At 48.3% G+C, this 15,574-nt stretch overlaps 1 protein-coding gene across 2 annotated transcripts in view; it reads right to left on the bottom strand.

Moving 5' to 3' along the window:
- LOC144934781 (voltage-dependent T-type calcium channel subunit alpha-1H-like) overlaps window positions 1-15,574 on the bottom strand; it is a 296,378-nt gene that overhangs the window by 108,699 nt on the left and 172,105 nt on the right. For both annotated transcript variants that reach the window (XM_078860925.1, XM_078860935.1), the window contains exons 8-9: window positions 10,138-11,176; window positions 2,810-3,462 (exon numbers count right to left, since the gene is read on the bottom strand). In XM_078860925.1, coding sequence (XP_078717051.1) covers window positions 2,810-3,462; window positions 10,138-11,176 — 1,692 coding nt within the window. The remainder of the gene's footprint in view (window positions 1-2,809; window positions 3,463-10,137; window positions 11,177-15,574) is intronic.

The following is a 15,574-nucleotide window of genomic DNA, read 5'->3' as shown; positions in this document are numbered from 1 at the left end:
ATCCACGTTTGGAGACAAACATACATGTACACACTCGTACACCCAAACACAGAGTTCTAAATCTACTGTGGTCTGCGAGATGGCCAAGAGTTGGCTGTACAGGAAGTGGCTTCATGGGCCAGTCTGCGAAGACCTTTGAGTGCTATCCCCTCCATTGCATTGTGTTTCGTCTGGATACTGCAGTTTTCTCCCACATGCAAGTGACTCCGCAAGGAAAGTTTGGTCAAATATCTCAACGGAGGAACTGCTGGAATAATAGTCTTGAGACTCGGTAAATAATGCCTAGAAAGACGACATTCGAATAACGTTACTTGGTGGTCTTCTACAAACGACTCTCTGCTCATCTACAAACTGTCTCTGTGAGCTTCACCATTTAAACCGAAGATTCCTAGATGTGTCATAATCTGGCTCAATGAGTCACGAACATTATCGCTGAACACTAATAATATCAGTTTAACACGTAGCAGACTTTCGCGACCATTATCACCCATAAGAGTTTTTTTTGGGTTAGATCGCGTAAATATATAAACGTGTCGTTAAACCCGCCACCACCCTTCACAGCCAACTAGTAAGGGTTGTCACGTAAACAGAACGTGGCCAATTCGTCACTAGTACAGCACTCGTGTATAGTGTAGTGTATAGTAGTGTAGTGTATAGATTAGTGTAGTGTATAGTGTAGTGTATAGTGTAGTGTATAGTAGTGTAGTGTATAGTATAGTAGTGTATAGTGTAGTGTATGGTAGTGTAGTGTATAGTGTAGTATATAGTAGTGTAGTGTATAGTGTAGTGTATAGTGTAGTGTATAGTAGTGTAGTGTATAGTAGTGTAGTGTATAGTGTAGTGTACTAGTACAACATACCTGTGTGTTGGAGAGCCAAGCCACAACATTTACAATCTGAGTACGACGTTTCGCCAGTAATTACAACTAGCTTCATCAGGCGACAGCCAGATTTGTGAAGTCCACCTGTTTCGTTCCTCATATAGAGGCATAGATGTGGTGACCGTGCTTCTGCGCTCTTGCGCAAAGTGGGGGGGGGGGGGATTATGAGTCAACGTACATTATGCATTAGGCATGCGCATTATGCGAGCCCTTTGATATTGTCCTTCCTGCCTTGTGTTTATTAAAATAGCTGTACCAACGGTAATCCCTATTGAAGTATGGTGGCCTGTATAGGCATGCATAATTTTTTTTTATTATTTGATGATTTGTTTCCAAGTAGCACTAAATTTATTTTTTTTACTTTCAATTTTGATAGATTCTTTAATTAGTCTTGGCCTGTCCTAGCTAGTTTTGTACAGAGCTTCAAATCAAAATCAATTGAGTGTCCTTGTTGGCACACGTGTTCTGCTACTGCTGACAGTTGTATTTTGGAGTATTTAATATTTATTTGGTGTTCTTTTAGTCTCGTGCTGATCAAAGGGCTCGCATAATGCACATGCATAATGTACGTTGACTCATTAATCCCACCCTCCCCCCCCCCACTGTGTGCAAGAGCGCAGAAGCGTGGTCACCACATCTACGCCTCTATATAAGGAACGAAACAGGTGGACGTCTCCACAAATCTGGCTGTCGCCTGATGAAGCTAGGTGTAATTACTGGCGAAACGTCGTACTCAGATTGTAAATGTTGTGGCTTGGCTCTCCAACACACCGGTGTGCTGTACTAGTGATGAATTGGCCACGTTCTGTTGACGTGACAACCCTTACTAGTTGGCTGTGTCGGGTGGTGGTGGGTTTAACGACACATTTAGATATTTACGCGATCTAACCCAAAAAAAAATCACTCATAATTTCACGGGAGCTCCAGTCACTTTTAGATAAAACACACCATTGAGAAGGGAGTGCCCATAACCCTAATATATTGTGGACTTATCTGAATAAAAGGTCATGATTATTAAGCGTGAGTCTCAGTGCACAAGACTATCATTTGATTGATTTACACAGCTGCTGTGGGCACTGCTTAATAAATAATCGCAAAACTTACACCCTTTTTTCACTCCACCAACGAAGGAAGACTTCATGCCGATTCAGCCATGGGAGTTGTTTTACCAGACTTCACCAAGCTGGCCGGTGCGGGATGATGAAGGAGGTTATGCAGCACCAGTTCAGACATCACTTGCCACTGATGTTGGCCATGGTCAGGAATCGAACTCAGGTCGTCAAGCTCAAAGCGCAGTGTGCTAACTACTGCACCAACACTCTACCACCACACTGTCGTTATATCAGTAGCACGATGGTCAGTTTCTGGAATGTAATTGTGAAAATTTGACATTTTTATATTCATGATAATAATGATGTCTGCTGTGCATTGTGATGCCACTACATTGCTAATGCTGTTGACTGGCGAAAGATGAAGTTCAATTCTGATTATTAATACTGTAGTACAGATGTTGCAATAGAGTAAAAATACTCTTCTCCGTTTGAGAAGAGACATTGAGTCGTTTACATCTGAATTAACTCAACAATGTATTAACTTGCCAAAGAGGGATTCAAAATAAGTAGGGATTAGAGGGTGCGTCCACAGGTTAGAGACACCATCGGGAAAACTGACAATTATAGCAAGTGGGAAGTTGGAATGAGCCGAACACATCGCTAGAAGGGGATGATGGACAATTAAGTTGAGGGGATGCGCCTGAGAGTACCTCCACCACGAAGAAGGAACCATGAAATCAACTCGTGTGAAAATCTGAGACGGATTGTTACATGTCGACACTGTGGGGGGAAGGCGGTGGCTTGAATAGATCGGCCTCCGTCCATCAGTGGATGGACCGCCGTTGCCGCTACCGCCGCTGCCGACGAACTATCTTACCTGCTCGTGGTACTCGATGGCCATGCTGACGGTGTTGATGAGGATGGCCACCATGATGCCGCGGTTGAAGTACTTGCTGTTGACGATCCAGCTGAAGCGCTCGCTCACGGTGTGGCAGAAGCGCGCCATCCCGGCGACGCACGGCCGCTCCTTCCAGCGCCGCAGCCACCCGCGCTTCCCCGTCCCGTCGCGTCCCCCGTCCTCCCCGTCGCCGTCGTCGCGTTCATCTCCGTCGCTGTCGTCGTCGCCGCCATCGTCTCCGTCGTCGTCGTCGTCGTCGTCGTCGCAATCGCTGCCGTCGCCGGAGCCCGAGTCGGAGCAGGAGCCGGAGCCGGAGCCGGAGCCGGCTTGGCGGTCGCGGCAGTGCCGCCTGCAGCGGCAGACGGAGCAGACGGCCTCCCCGGGCCCGAAGCTGTCGCGGGCGCTGGAGGGGGACTCGCGCCCGGACGCGGCGGAGCCTTCCGAGACCGAGTCGCCGCCGCAGCCGCCTCCTCCGCCTCCTCCTCCTCGCCTGCACGACGACGGCTCGTCCTGTCCCGCGGCGCACAGGGCGCACCCTTCGCCTGCCGCGGCCGGCAGCAGGTCGGGTTGCGGGACGCCCAGGGGGACGCTGGGGAACGCCGGGCAGCGGCACAGCAGCTCGCTCGTGCCCGCTGTCGGGAGGGCGGACACACACGGTGGCACGGCTTGACGCGGCGCGGCCTGGATTCGTGTCGCGTACGAACGTTGTCACTCTGGGCCGAGTCGTGCCCCGATCGGGTTTTCAGATGTGATTATGAGACGTCCCATTCGCTCAAATATATTACACTGGTTTCCAGCGGTGGGCTTCTGCCGTTTTTTTCTCAGTTTTAGCGTCACATTCCACAAGGGTTGAATTACTTGGTTCGCTGGTGATGGGAAGTGTGTTTTGTTAATTGCTAATAGAGGACTTAAGTGATTTAGAATGCTCGGTTGACCCTGGCCCCCGTAAGTGACCCAAACAAGGTTTGCGTCGTAATTTCTCGCATCCCAAATATGAAAATTGTCAGTTTTCCGGTGTTTTTTTTAACTCACAAGCCTGGACTCGCGTACGTTTTTGCATTATTTCACCTTCGCACCCCCTCGAGAACGTTCCGGTAGTTCGCACCAGTCGTGCGTTTGGGCACGCTCGGCGCACTCTCCTATGCCCCCCTCCTCCCCTTGTGGAATTGCCACAGCCCAAAACGTTTGCTCATTACAACGCGACGCCGTTCAGTTCCAGGTCGGTTTCATTATTAATGATGCCAATAATAAAGAACTGTCAGCACCATGTGCGAGTGTCCGGTGCGAACTGCTGACTGCGTATATTCCTGGAGAGAGAGAGAGAGTGGAGGTCTTCACATCGCTCAAGGCAGGAATCTAAATCACCGCGCGATGTTTCCCACTCAACGTAAAAGAAAAAAAAATCCCTCATCGAACCCCTCATTTTAATTATGCGGGCACAGCCTCAATGATGTTATGCCATCCCAGCAATATAAAGGAACACGGGCTTTTAAATAATGAGGAGATTTTGAGAAATGCTCTCTTTGTAACAATCCATCACGTGGTCACGTGGGCATATTAAAAAAATATTTTAGTTTCCCCAAGGAGAATCGTTACCAGAGGTGATCGAAAGTTTCCGTCCTAACCGAGAGAGCAAGGAGCGACCATGATGAAGTTGTGGTATTCCTCTACACAGTTCCCTCTTTAAGTGCAATGCACTCGCTCCGTGAGGCTTGATGTCTCAACGTTTTAATCACCACCCGGAACAGACAGTCTCCCTCGTCAAACCACTCCCAACCGCGGCGACGTGCGGACGGTACTGGAAGCCACGTCTGGTGAGTGTGGGTTGTCTTCAGATTTCAATTGGACGTTGTCTCAAACATTTATCAAGATTTTTCTGCATGGAGGATTTATCAGAAGTACCCAATATCTGTTCATGAGCAAACCAGATGGTTTCACGCTAAATGTTAACAATGACGATGATTATTCGATACCATTCAATGTGAATTCAATCTTTGCTGTCACGCTATTCCCTCTATGTCAGGCCAGCCACGCAGTTTTTAATCGCCCCCTGACACAAAAAGTCAAGAACATTGTCTCTCATTGCCAAAACAAGCCCTGGGGAGTTTTCATCTCCATTCGCAGCCATAACGTTGGAGGGGTGGAATATTCCACATTCGCATGGGAAGAGCCAGGATCCCATTTAAATGGCCACTAGATTTATCTGAAGCCCCTTGTGAATGTATTTTTATATTGTCCTGATGAACTTTGCTGAAATATAAATCAAGAGGTTATCGAGGTTCATGATGTTCATGCCGTCACACCTCCATTATTTCTTCCTGCTTTCTGCAGGAGCCATATTAATATATTTATGCGGGCTACCACAATGAAATATAGAATAATAGGGTGTAAGAGAGTGCATTTTTCATGCCGTGCTCTGAAATATGTTTGGGAGACTTTTGCTCATGCCGGTGTTACCTACAAAGGGCCGGGACTGCTTTGATTGTGGGTTCAATTCCGGCCAGCCACCAGAGAATAAATCAGCTTCAAACTTAATTTGGAGCTTTCGTGACTGCAGGAATTATTCTTTGGTTCTTTCGGTAAAGTCACGTATAAAGATAAAATAGTAAATTAAATTAAATACTAGCATACGACGTTTCGATTGCAACACAAGCAATCATCATCAGGTATAAATTAAATAGAAAACACAAATCTAGTATACTTAGAAATGTAATGTTATGTTATCCGACTCTCTGTTGTATTACATTACATTTCTAAGTATACTAGATTTGTGTTTTCTATTTAATTTATACCTGATGATGATTGCTTGTGTTGCAATCGAGACGTCGTATGCTAGTATTTAATTAAATTTATTATTTTATCTTTATACGTGACTTTACCGAAAGAACCAAAGAATAATAAATCAGCTTCTCAAGAAGAAAGGTCGCCATGAGAACAGTAATGGATTCCTGAATCTGGTGGGATGGACATTTGAATGTTATCCCTAACAACGTGTATTGCGGTTTCTCCAAGAATTCTGCTTTCCTCGCGCTTGACTAGGAATTGATCAAACTGTCCCAAAGCAGTACCCCCCTGAAAAAGTCCTGAGACTCCGAGACTATCGTGGGTAAATAAGCCCATTACTATATTATAAAAGTTATTTTAACAGTCTCAGCCAGCTCACCAATAACGTCACACAAACTAAGTTGTCACGTGAGTATTGATCCTCTCAGGCAAAATGTTGGGTGTTGCTAATCTCCATTGGCGGTCCTGAATCACGTTCCAATGGTTGAGGAGCAGTTCGTCTACATAACCAAGCACTTTTCGAATTTCCACAAAGAGGTGCTCGTTTTGATCATCCCCATAGAGATGGTGGGCTGTGCCGAATGGCAACCGGGATTTTAATTAACCACCCTCAGATTGCGAGGCGCGTTCTCTGCCACAGCAGCACTTGGCTGTGTGAATCGGAATACTGCAGAACAACTTCTGAGATCACTGCAAATTAGGTGCAGAGCCAACATTTTTTTTAGGTTATTTTTGTATAGTCATTGGTACTGTAACCACAATAAAGGTTTTTTCGGTTAGATCGCGCAAATATAAATGTGTCGTAAAACCCACCACCACCCGACACGGATAATTAGCAAGGTTGGTCATGTAAACTAAACGTGCCAATTAGTTACTAGTTCAGCACTAACCGGTGTATTTGAGAGTAAACCCGCAATAACATTTACAATGCGAGTACGACGTTTCGCTGGCGTCGGGTGGTGGCGGGTTTAACGACAAATTCATATTTACGCGATCTAACCCCAAAAAAAATAACCTTTATTATGGATGTTGGTCGTGAAAGCCTCCTACTATTACGTGTTACATTGGTAACTACGCCAAGTGCATCTCCATTTAGAACCCGGTTTAATCACAGGCGGCTGAATCTGGATGGGAACCTAGGCTCTCAGGAGTGTCTGCTCAGTGCTCCGACCTCCGAGCCATCGGGGCCACCATTTGAGTGTCAGATTCGATGTCAATCGATGAATCAGCAACAGTGGTCATCCTATGGATGCACTGGCCATTGCCATAGGAATGTGGAATTTGCACCAGCGACTCATGGCTGACAACAGAGATGCATGCCACCCCATGCTTGTTTGAGCAGCAAGCAGGCACTTTGGTCTTGATTTTGAGTCATATCAGATCTGTGCTGTTTTTTTGTACAATGTTGACTGGACTCAATAAGAATCACTGCTCAGGCAAACCCAGCGCTTTACAACAAGACCCAGGAATCGAACTCAGGACCTCAGAGTGCTGGCCCAGTGCTTCGGTTGCATTTGTTAGTCCACTGCGGCGAGGAGGTAATGTTCCTAATCACCATTAAAGAAATAAAATACACTTAGACGTATTTTACAATTATAATAAAAAAACAGAACCGCTACATAAAAGCCGCGTGCAGAGCAATCAAATTCAGCACCGGAAGATGTCAGCAATTTCAATTAATTTTTGATCCTTTTGGGACCTACCTTAACGGCGAACATACATCATTGAAGCACAATGGCAAAGGTAAGCAGTGAATTTCGTGGCATTCTTTTATTAGCCACATTAATTGCAGGTAAAGCGCATTAGTTTACTGGCCTCAGATCAGCGCACAAACAGCACTGGTGGCTGTCAGCCAGGACGTCGTGAATTTCTGAAATGAAAGTTCGCTGGAAGTTGTTTAGCTATAATTAATACAGTGCACAAGCTAAATAATACATGTTTACTGCCCTACCTCGACCATCGTTGTACCTCGTGTGTACAATTCGTAGACCTAGCTGTAGCATTCACAATCAATTTGCATAACGGGTAGTCCATTTCTTTTTCCACCCGCAATTCAATGAACGGGAGCGTTTGAATCGATTGTAATCAATGATTCTCTGCATTGTTACATGCCTGGTGATTAACCAATCCCCACGTGGATTTAGTTCCTTATTACGCTTGTTTATCCAGAAGAGCCTGAGTCTTCACCTTTTTTACAGAGGATCCTCCCAAATTTTCACAGTAGGTGGGGGGGGGATGCTGCTCGGTGCAATGCCAATTAGGTAATACGCAGGTAAATATTCAGCACCGCAATAAATGACCGATACAAATGATATAAATAAATCATGTCTAATGGGAGTAAGCCAGAAAACCCAGAGGAAAGACATGCAGAAAATGGGCAGAATGTACAAAATCAACACAGGAAGTCTGGTTCGGAATCGAACCCAGACACTTATTGCTGCGAGGAACAAGTTTTAGCACGGCACCACTCTGCCGCCCTTTGCCAAAGCAGATTTGAAATAGAAATAAAAACGATGCGAGTAAATATCTGTACACTCCACGTAGTTTGCGGCTCCACGTTTGAGATCGCAGTCACACGCGATACTGGGTCCAGTTAAGTTCGAACATTTGATGATTATCAGACCGCAGTGATGACGAATCCGGCAAATGGCACAATTACACAAAAACACGCTGCTGACACGCGGCCAAAATCTCACTCTCGCTTAATAGGGCGGCCAGTTCCTGCCGATCCCGCGGCACAGAAAAAACACACAGCACTCTCAATCTATAATGCACCCTCCATCCACCCACTGGTGCATGACACTTGATTGCTGCATTGATTGAAAGGGCCGGGCTAAAATTGGATGCACCTCCAGCCAAACCTCATATAAATAAAACGGCGAGTCGAGCAAGCCAGTCTGTTAAGTGAGGGGCGCCCATTGAAATTTAATGCACGGTTGCATTAAAGTTGGATTTTTACAATTTCACGGCATGCTTTCAACTAATGTGGCTTTGCATATTAAAATTGTTAATTGCATATAAAGGATGATAAAAATATATATCATTGAGTGTGGGTGGGTGTGTGTACATTCCATCCTAAATTTCAAGACGGCTACATTGTGTGAGGATATCACAGATCCTTCAAAGATCTGGACACAGTCCCATCAGTGAACTCCTACAGCAGGCGGGGCTGTGTCGGCTGGGCCATTGTAGCCTGCATGCCCAGCCACCGCGTGCCCAAGCAGTTACTGTTTGGCCAGACAGAGGGGGCTAAACGGGCACAGCATGGGCTACAGAAGAAACGGGCTGAGTTTGTGGACTTTCCACAACCACTGATACCAGCAGCAGCAAGATCGGCCTCTGTGGAGGAAGTTCATGAAGGACGTTGTTACTGGGCAGTCGGAGGCATTTGCCCTCCAGCAACAACGGAGGGCAGAGGTGCGACGCTCACAACAACGAGCAGAGCGCCAGGCAGCTAAAATGCAGCAAGTTGTCACAGTGGGTAGGAATCCTCTGGAGAACGACTTGTGAAATTTAACGAGCCAAAATTGTTCAAAATTCATCTTCTTGGTTTTCCTTCTACATAACTTTACCGAAAGAACCAAGAAGATGAATGCCTGCAGTCACGAAAGCTTAAAATCGAAATTGTTCAAAATTGGTAACAACACAGTAATAACAATGGTTTAAATGATATGAAAAATAATTAACTACGAGAAAAATTGTAACTTGAAAAAATACAGAGAAAACTAGAGGGAAAGAAAGGTGTAACAGACAACAATTAGAAGTTAAACCCAAGAGTAAATATATAACAACAAAATAAATAACACGACAACAACACAAGCAAGAGGGAGACAATGGGAGTAGAACAAGAGAAGGGGGAACATGGACATAACAAATATAAGGAAGGAATATCAGCAACTAAAACAGAACGAACCAAAACGACCGGAGTGCAGAAACAAGCAATGGTGGACCACAATAACGAGATGCAATAAAAACGAGGCATGAAAAACGAAACGATGAAAAACAGGGAACAAAAGAGACGGACAAAACAACAACAAAAGGATAAATAACCACGAGAAACATTGTGATCATAGGAAGGAGATGATGAAAAATGATGGGGTGGGGAGGAGGGGGGGAATGTCCCGTGCCATACGCTGCGTGAAACTCGCTCTCAGCATCACTGAGCATCACACTGAGCGGTGGCTGAATCACCACGCGGTTGCCCCCACCCCCCCTTTGCCCCAGCCTAACCCCGATTGGCTGCCGGTTCACCCAACGTTTACTCGAACCTCCTCAAAACTTTAAAAAACTCTCGAAAGAAGCCCTGTTCTTCACCTGAGGATGGCTGCTTGCATTGTGGCCGAAACGTCGTGAGAATTGTATTTTATTATGTTTATTTTTATTATTTTATTATTTCCCTTCTACGTGACTTTACCAAAATAACCAAGAAGAAGAAGCGGGAGAGTCCAACTAGCACCTCCCGCGACGACCCAATCTACGCCGTGTGGGACCGAGCGGTGCTCCCTTGCTGAGCCGCACCGTACCGTAAGCGGCGAAGATGTGGTGTCGCTTGGCGAAGGCGTCCGTGGGGCTCGAGCTGTGCGCCCGCGACTCTCCCCGGCGCGGCCCTCGCGCCTTCCACGTCTTGTTCCCTTTGTCCGGCGCCACCACCACCGCCGACGGCACGATGGTCGGGTAGTTCATCTCGTGCGGCGGCTGAGGCGGCGGGGGCCGTTGGGACACGGCCGACGCGACCACGGCGGAGGCCGCCGCCGCCGCCACCGTGGCCTCCGAGGTGAGCGACGAACCCCGGAAGGGCAGTGGGCGTCCCGCCAGCAGGTGGCAGTCGGCGTGGTAAACGCTGTGCACGGACGCCAAGCCCGGCGTGCGTCGCGCACCAAAGTTACCGGACGGCGACGAAAGCGGCGGCGGTGGCAGCGGCGGCACCGGCGCCGGCGGCGATGACACCACCACGACGGCCGTCCGAACGTCCGCCGGCAACACGTCGCGCTCGGTGGGACCGCCGCCGCCGCCACGAGGACGGCACATGCACCGCGCGAGCGCCGGCCGGTGCCCGCCGCCGCCACCGCCGCCTCCCCCGTTGACGTGGTAGTGGTGGTGATGGTGGTGGTGATGGTGCACGAGGTGGTGGTGGTGCACCGACCTCCAGGACTTGCGCCTCTTGCGGCTGCCCTTCTTCCCCTTGCGGCGGCGTCTCGGGCGCGTGCCCTGCTTGCTGCCGTTCTGGTCGCGCCGCGGACGCCCGCCGGCGGCCGTGGCCGCTGCCGCCGCCGCAGCCGCTGCGGCCGCGGCGGCGTTGGGGTTGATGCGCCGCTGCAGGGCCACGTGAGCGTCGACGAAGGCTCGCGAGGAGCGGCGCCACACCTTGCGCAGCAGGTGCCCCAGGTAGCGCACGAGCTCCTCGTAGCAGCTGCCCGGCTCGCGGAAGCTGGCGAGGGAGCTGTCGCTGCCGTGCATGCGCGCGCGCTGCTCCTCCATCAGCTGGTTCTCGCGCTGTTTCGTCTCGGAGAACTGCGTCGCGATGACCACGAGGCACAGGTTGATCATGAAGAAGGAGCCGATCTGCGGTGCCCGGGACGAAGGGGAGCGGCGTGGGGCCACGGGGGGGAAGAAAGAGGATGGGCGACACCACAGGAGGGGAAAGAAGGATGGGGGTAATGTTAAATAAGAACGGAGTTTGAGGGGCAAGGATTCGAGAAGAGAGAAGCAATTGCAAAAAAAATAGAGAAGAATTTACATATTCAAAAAAGTAGCGTGCCAACGTAAACAATGAATGGATTGCAAATAAAGTAAATCTCAAATTCGTAAGTCAAATCGAAGTAACAATTTATAATTAAAGTCAGACTTCCCCCCCGCCCCCCAATGAATGGGAAACAATCTCATCTTGGCTTGTTGAGTGGTGGACACTTCCACTGAAGCGCAATAAATCGGGCATACCTTAGCTTGGCTCTGAATATTGACTTGTGTACACGGCACCGCGTTAGTAAATAAGCATCTTTCACATTCATTGTGATTGGCATTCTCATTTTTATTCATGACAGTTATGCAAGCATGGTTGCATGACCAGCAACGGCATTGTGGTTGGACTCGAAATTACTGTTCACATGACATCACATTCCAGCACCGTCTTGGTGCTGACAGGGGAGTGAATGGTGTCAACATATTTGTGCTAATTACAGTAACATCTCAAATTGAGTATTTTATTTACAAATTGCACATGTCATCAGCTTCGCATGCATATCAATCTGAGAAAAAGTCTCGCTTTCATTTTATTCCGAGGTTAGAGTAAAATGCCTTCTGCTTACATGGCATATGTAGGTACAGTGAAACATATAATGCCTATATAATGAACATACATAAAGTCCATATTAAATGCACAGTGAACTGTGTGGAAGCCCATTTTTTAAATACGTCACATAAATTTTGCATATTTTCTCTCGGTCCTCATGTTGTCCCGCAAGAATATCTTCAAGCAGGCAAACTCCGGTCCAGTTTCAAGATTGATGGTGCACTCGGTGCAGTCTGCTTCTTCTAACAGCTGCTAAAGGAGGGTTTGTTCGATGTTACAGCCTCTGAAAAACCGTGGGGATCAATTGGGTGCCAAAAAGAGCAAAATGTACACTTTCATCGCACATTTATACCATTAAATGTGACCTCCGACCAGAGGTGGGACAAAGTCATTGTTATGCAAGTCCAAGTCGAGTCGCAAGTCATCAAATTCATGACTCGAGTCTGACTCGAGTCCAAGTCACATGACTCGAGTCCACATCTCATAGGTGGGACAAAGTCATTGTTATGCAAGTCCAAGTCGAGTCGCAAGTCATCAAATTCATGACTCGAGTCTGACTCGAGTCCAAGTCACATGACTCGAGTCCACATCTCAGAGGTGGGACAAAGTCATTGTTATGCAAGTCCAAGTCGAGTCGCAAGTCATCAAATTCATGACTCGAGTCTGACTCGAGTCCAAGTCACATGACTCGAGTCCACATCTCATAGGTGGGACAAAGTCATTGTTATGCAAGTCCAAGTCGAGTCGCAAGTCATCAAATTCATGACTCGAGTCTGACTCGAGTCCAAGTCACATGACTCGAGTCCACATCTCATAGGTGGGACAAAGTCATTGTTATGCAAGTCCAAGTCGAGTCGCAAGTCATCAAATTCATGACTCGAGTCTGACTCGAGTCCAAGTCACATGACTCGAGTCCACATCTCAGAGGTGGGACAAAGTCATTGTTATGCAAGTCCAAGTCGAGTCGCAAGTCATCAAATTCACGACTCGAGTCTGACTCGAGTCCAAGTCACATGACTCGAGTCCACACCTCTGCCTCCGACATATTCATCATCCGTTACCTTACACCACGACGCGTAATGAGTTTTGTATTATGTCCCCACGTCAAACGGCTCGTTGGTTATCTTCTTGTAGGATAATTTTTTTAAAAATGAGAAGGCTCAAACGCCAAATTGTTATAATTGACAAGGAAGACGAACGACACGGGTAACCGACGTGAAATATCGGTAGCGGCAAAAATTTCCCTCAGGATACGCAACACTCGGCCTCTTTAGGAACATCTCGCTCGTTATAATGTCCACGGCAATAATAATAAAACAAAATAAGCAGGGGGAGACTTTTGCAAGGGCGTTTAAACGATGAGTATAATTGACCCCCCCGTGATATTTTAGTGAATCACGCCAGGGTTGGCAACCCTTGCCCTCGATTGAAAGAGCAGCTATGCAATATTCATGAGTGATTATAAAAATAATAAAATATGTACGGGTCTTTGTTAAATCCATCGCAGGATGACCCCCCCCCCCCCGTTGGCCCTCGCCCCCCACACCTTATCAGTTCATGGGGGGGGGGGGGGTGATGTTTCACCATACTTCACCACACTTGTCAGTGTGGGTTAGGGAAAGGGAAGATTGGGGGGGGCGGGCAGGTATGAACGGTTCAGATATCGCTACTGATGTTAGCCGTGGTCTGGAGATGAATGAAGGTACCCGGGTTCATAGTGCAGTGCGCTAACCACTGTACAGCTGCTTCACTATTAATATGAATTAATATTAATATTCCATAATTAATATTAACGTGCATTAAGGTCCACAAATAGACGTGTTTTTTGGCTTCATGCCTCCTAATGCACGATGATTTATGGTGCCTCTAATGGGAATCTCTTTTCACTAACCTGGATGCAGATGCGAGTTGAGTTTTCATATACATCATAACAATCCCAAGGGGAAGTTAGGTGTGTGCTATTGTGGTCTAATCAAAGCACGCTAACATCACTTACACCGATAATTATCTATGAGGCTAAAAGGGGGACGTTTTATCTTGGTGGTTAATAGCATGGCAAGGGGTGGAACAGCGACACAGTGGTTAGGAAGTTCCATTAGAGACACCATACAGAATTGCGCAATGAGGCGTCAAGCCACAATCGTGACTTATTTAGTGGGCATTAATAGATATTAATGTTAAATTATGAATGTAAAAATTACTTGACTATAATTAATGGAGTGGTCCCAAGTTGGAACGTGCAGTGCACACCGCACTCCGAATCCAACGATCTGAATTCAAACCATGGCCTTGGCGTAACAAAGCGTGGCATTGCCACCTGGTCTGGCCTTGGCCACCCGCACGTTCACCAAACCGGACGGACCCCGGCATGGCGAAGTATGTTCAAACAAGCCTCGCGACCAACAGGGCGTGGGGCGGCCTTCGTCGGCAGTGGCTTGTCCATTCGTTTGTCGAGCAATGTTCATTTACACGGCGGTTTTACTGGTAGGAACCTCCTGGTTACACCAGCGCACAGGGGATTATTGTGTCCGTCCGTCCGTCGTGCAGGGAGGGGCTGGGTGGGGAGGGGGGGCTGGGTGGGGAGGTTGGGGAGGGGCTGGGTGGGAAGGGTGGGGCTGGTTGGGGAAGGGAGGGTGGGGAGTGGCTGGGTGGAGAGGGGCTGGGTGGGGAGGGTGGGGAGGGGCTGGGTGGGGAGGGTGGCGTTGGGTGGGGGGTGGGAGGGGTGGGGCTGGGTGGGGAGGGTGGGGAGGGGCTGGGTAGGGAGGGTGGAGCTGGGTGGTGGGTGGGAGGGGTGGGGCTGAGTGGGGAGGGGCTGGTCACCCCGTGGTGCCCTTATAAAACTCAACGTTTAACCTACTCACGCCTGCTTGTGCCCGCCCTCACAGTCGGGCATATTTGCGTAATATACACCACGCCGCCGTTGACCCTGCCCATTGACCGAGCAACCCAACGTTCCTACCAGCTCCCTTCGCAGGAATGTGTTCTTGTGACGTGCTCGTCAAGCGTACTTTGTTAGGCTCCATCCAGGCGGACCCTGGCTCGAGTCCAGAATGGCCGACTCATTTCCAACATGGGCCTTCTTCTTCGACGCGAGGTTATGGCACTGCATACGCGCAGGCCTTGTCGATCTACCACTGGACGAGGGACTCTCCCTCACGCCGCGTGAGTTGTGGGGAATGTCGACCACACTTCGCCACGCTGGTAAATGCGAAGTGGCGAAGGTGCGAGTGCGTATGCTGGGCAGCCAACCGTGCATTATTGGAGGTGCGGGGGAAGGACAACAAACTGAACACAAAAATCATTTCAAGGTGCGGAGCATAGACGTGGGGCAAACAGAGTCCAGTACAGCAATTTATATTTTGCACGACCCTCTTCCGCACACACCACTTCGCACCACGTAGCCAATGACAACCTGTGTGTGTGCGGTGATCACCTATTCAGCGAATATCCAGGCCCCATCCTGCTTAGCTTTTGAAATCTGACGAGATTAGGCACAATACGATATGGTCCGGCGGTTATGAACATCGGTGATTACTTTGCGGTTATCAACATCAGCGCTGGACTGACTCGGGACGCACATAGAACAGAGCCTGCCATCTTATCGGGCACTTCCTGATGAAATAAAAAACTGCATTCTAACTTTGAATCTCTCCAGCGCTGGGAGACAAAGG

The sequence above is a fragment of the Lampetra fluviatilis genome, chromosome 1 (genome assembly GCF_964198595.1).
Source record: "Lampetra fluviatilis chromosome 1, kcLamFluv1.1, whole genome shotgun sequence".
NCBI lineage: Eukaryota > Metazoa > Chordata > Hyperoartia > Petromyzontiformes > Petromyzontidae > Lampetra > Lampetra fluviatilis.
This window is presented reverse-complemented; position numbering and strand designations above follow the sequence as displayed.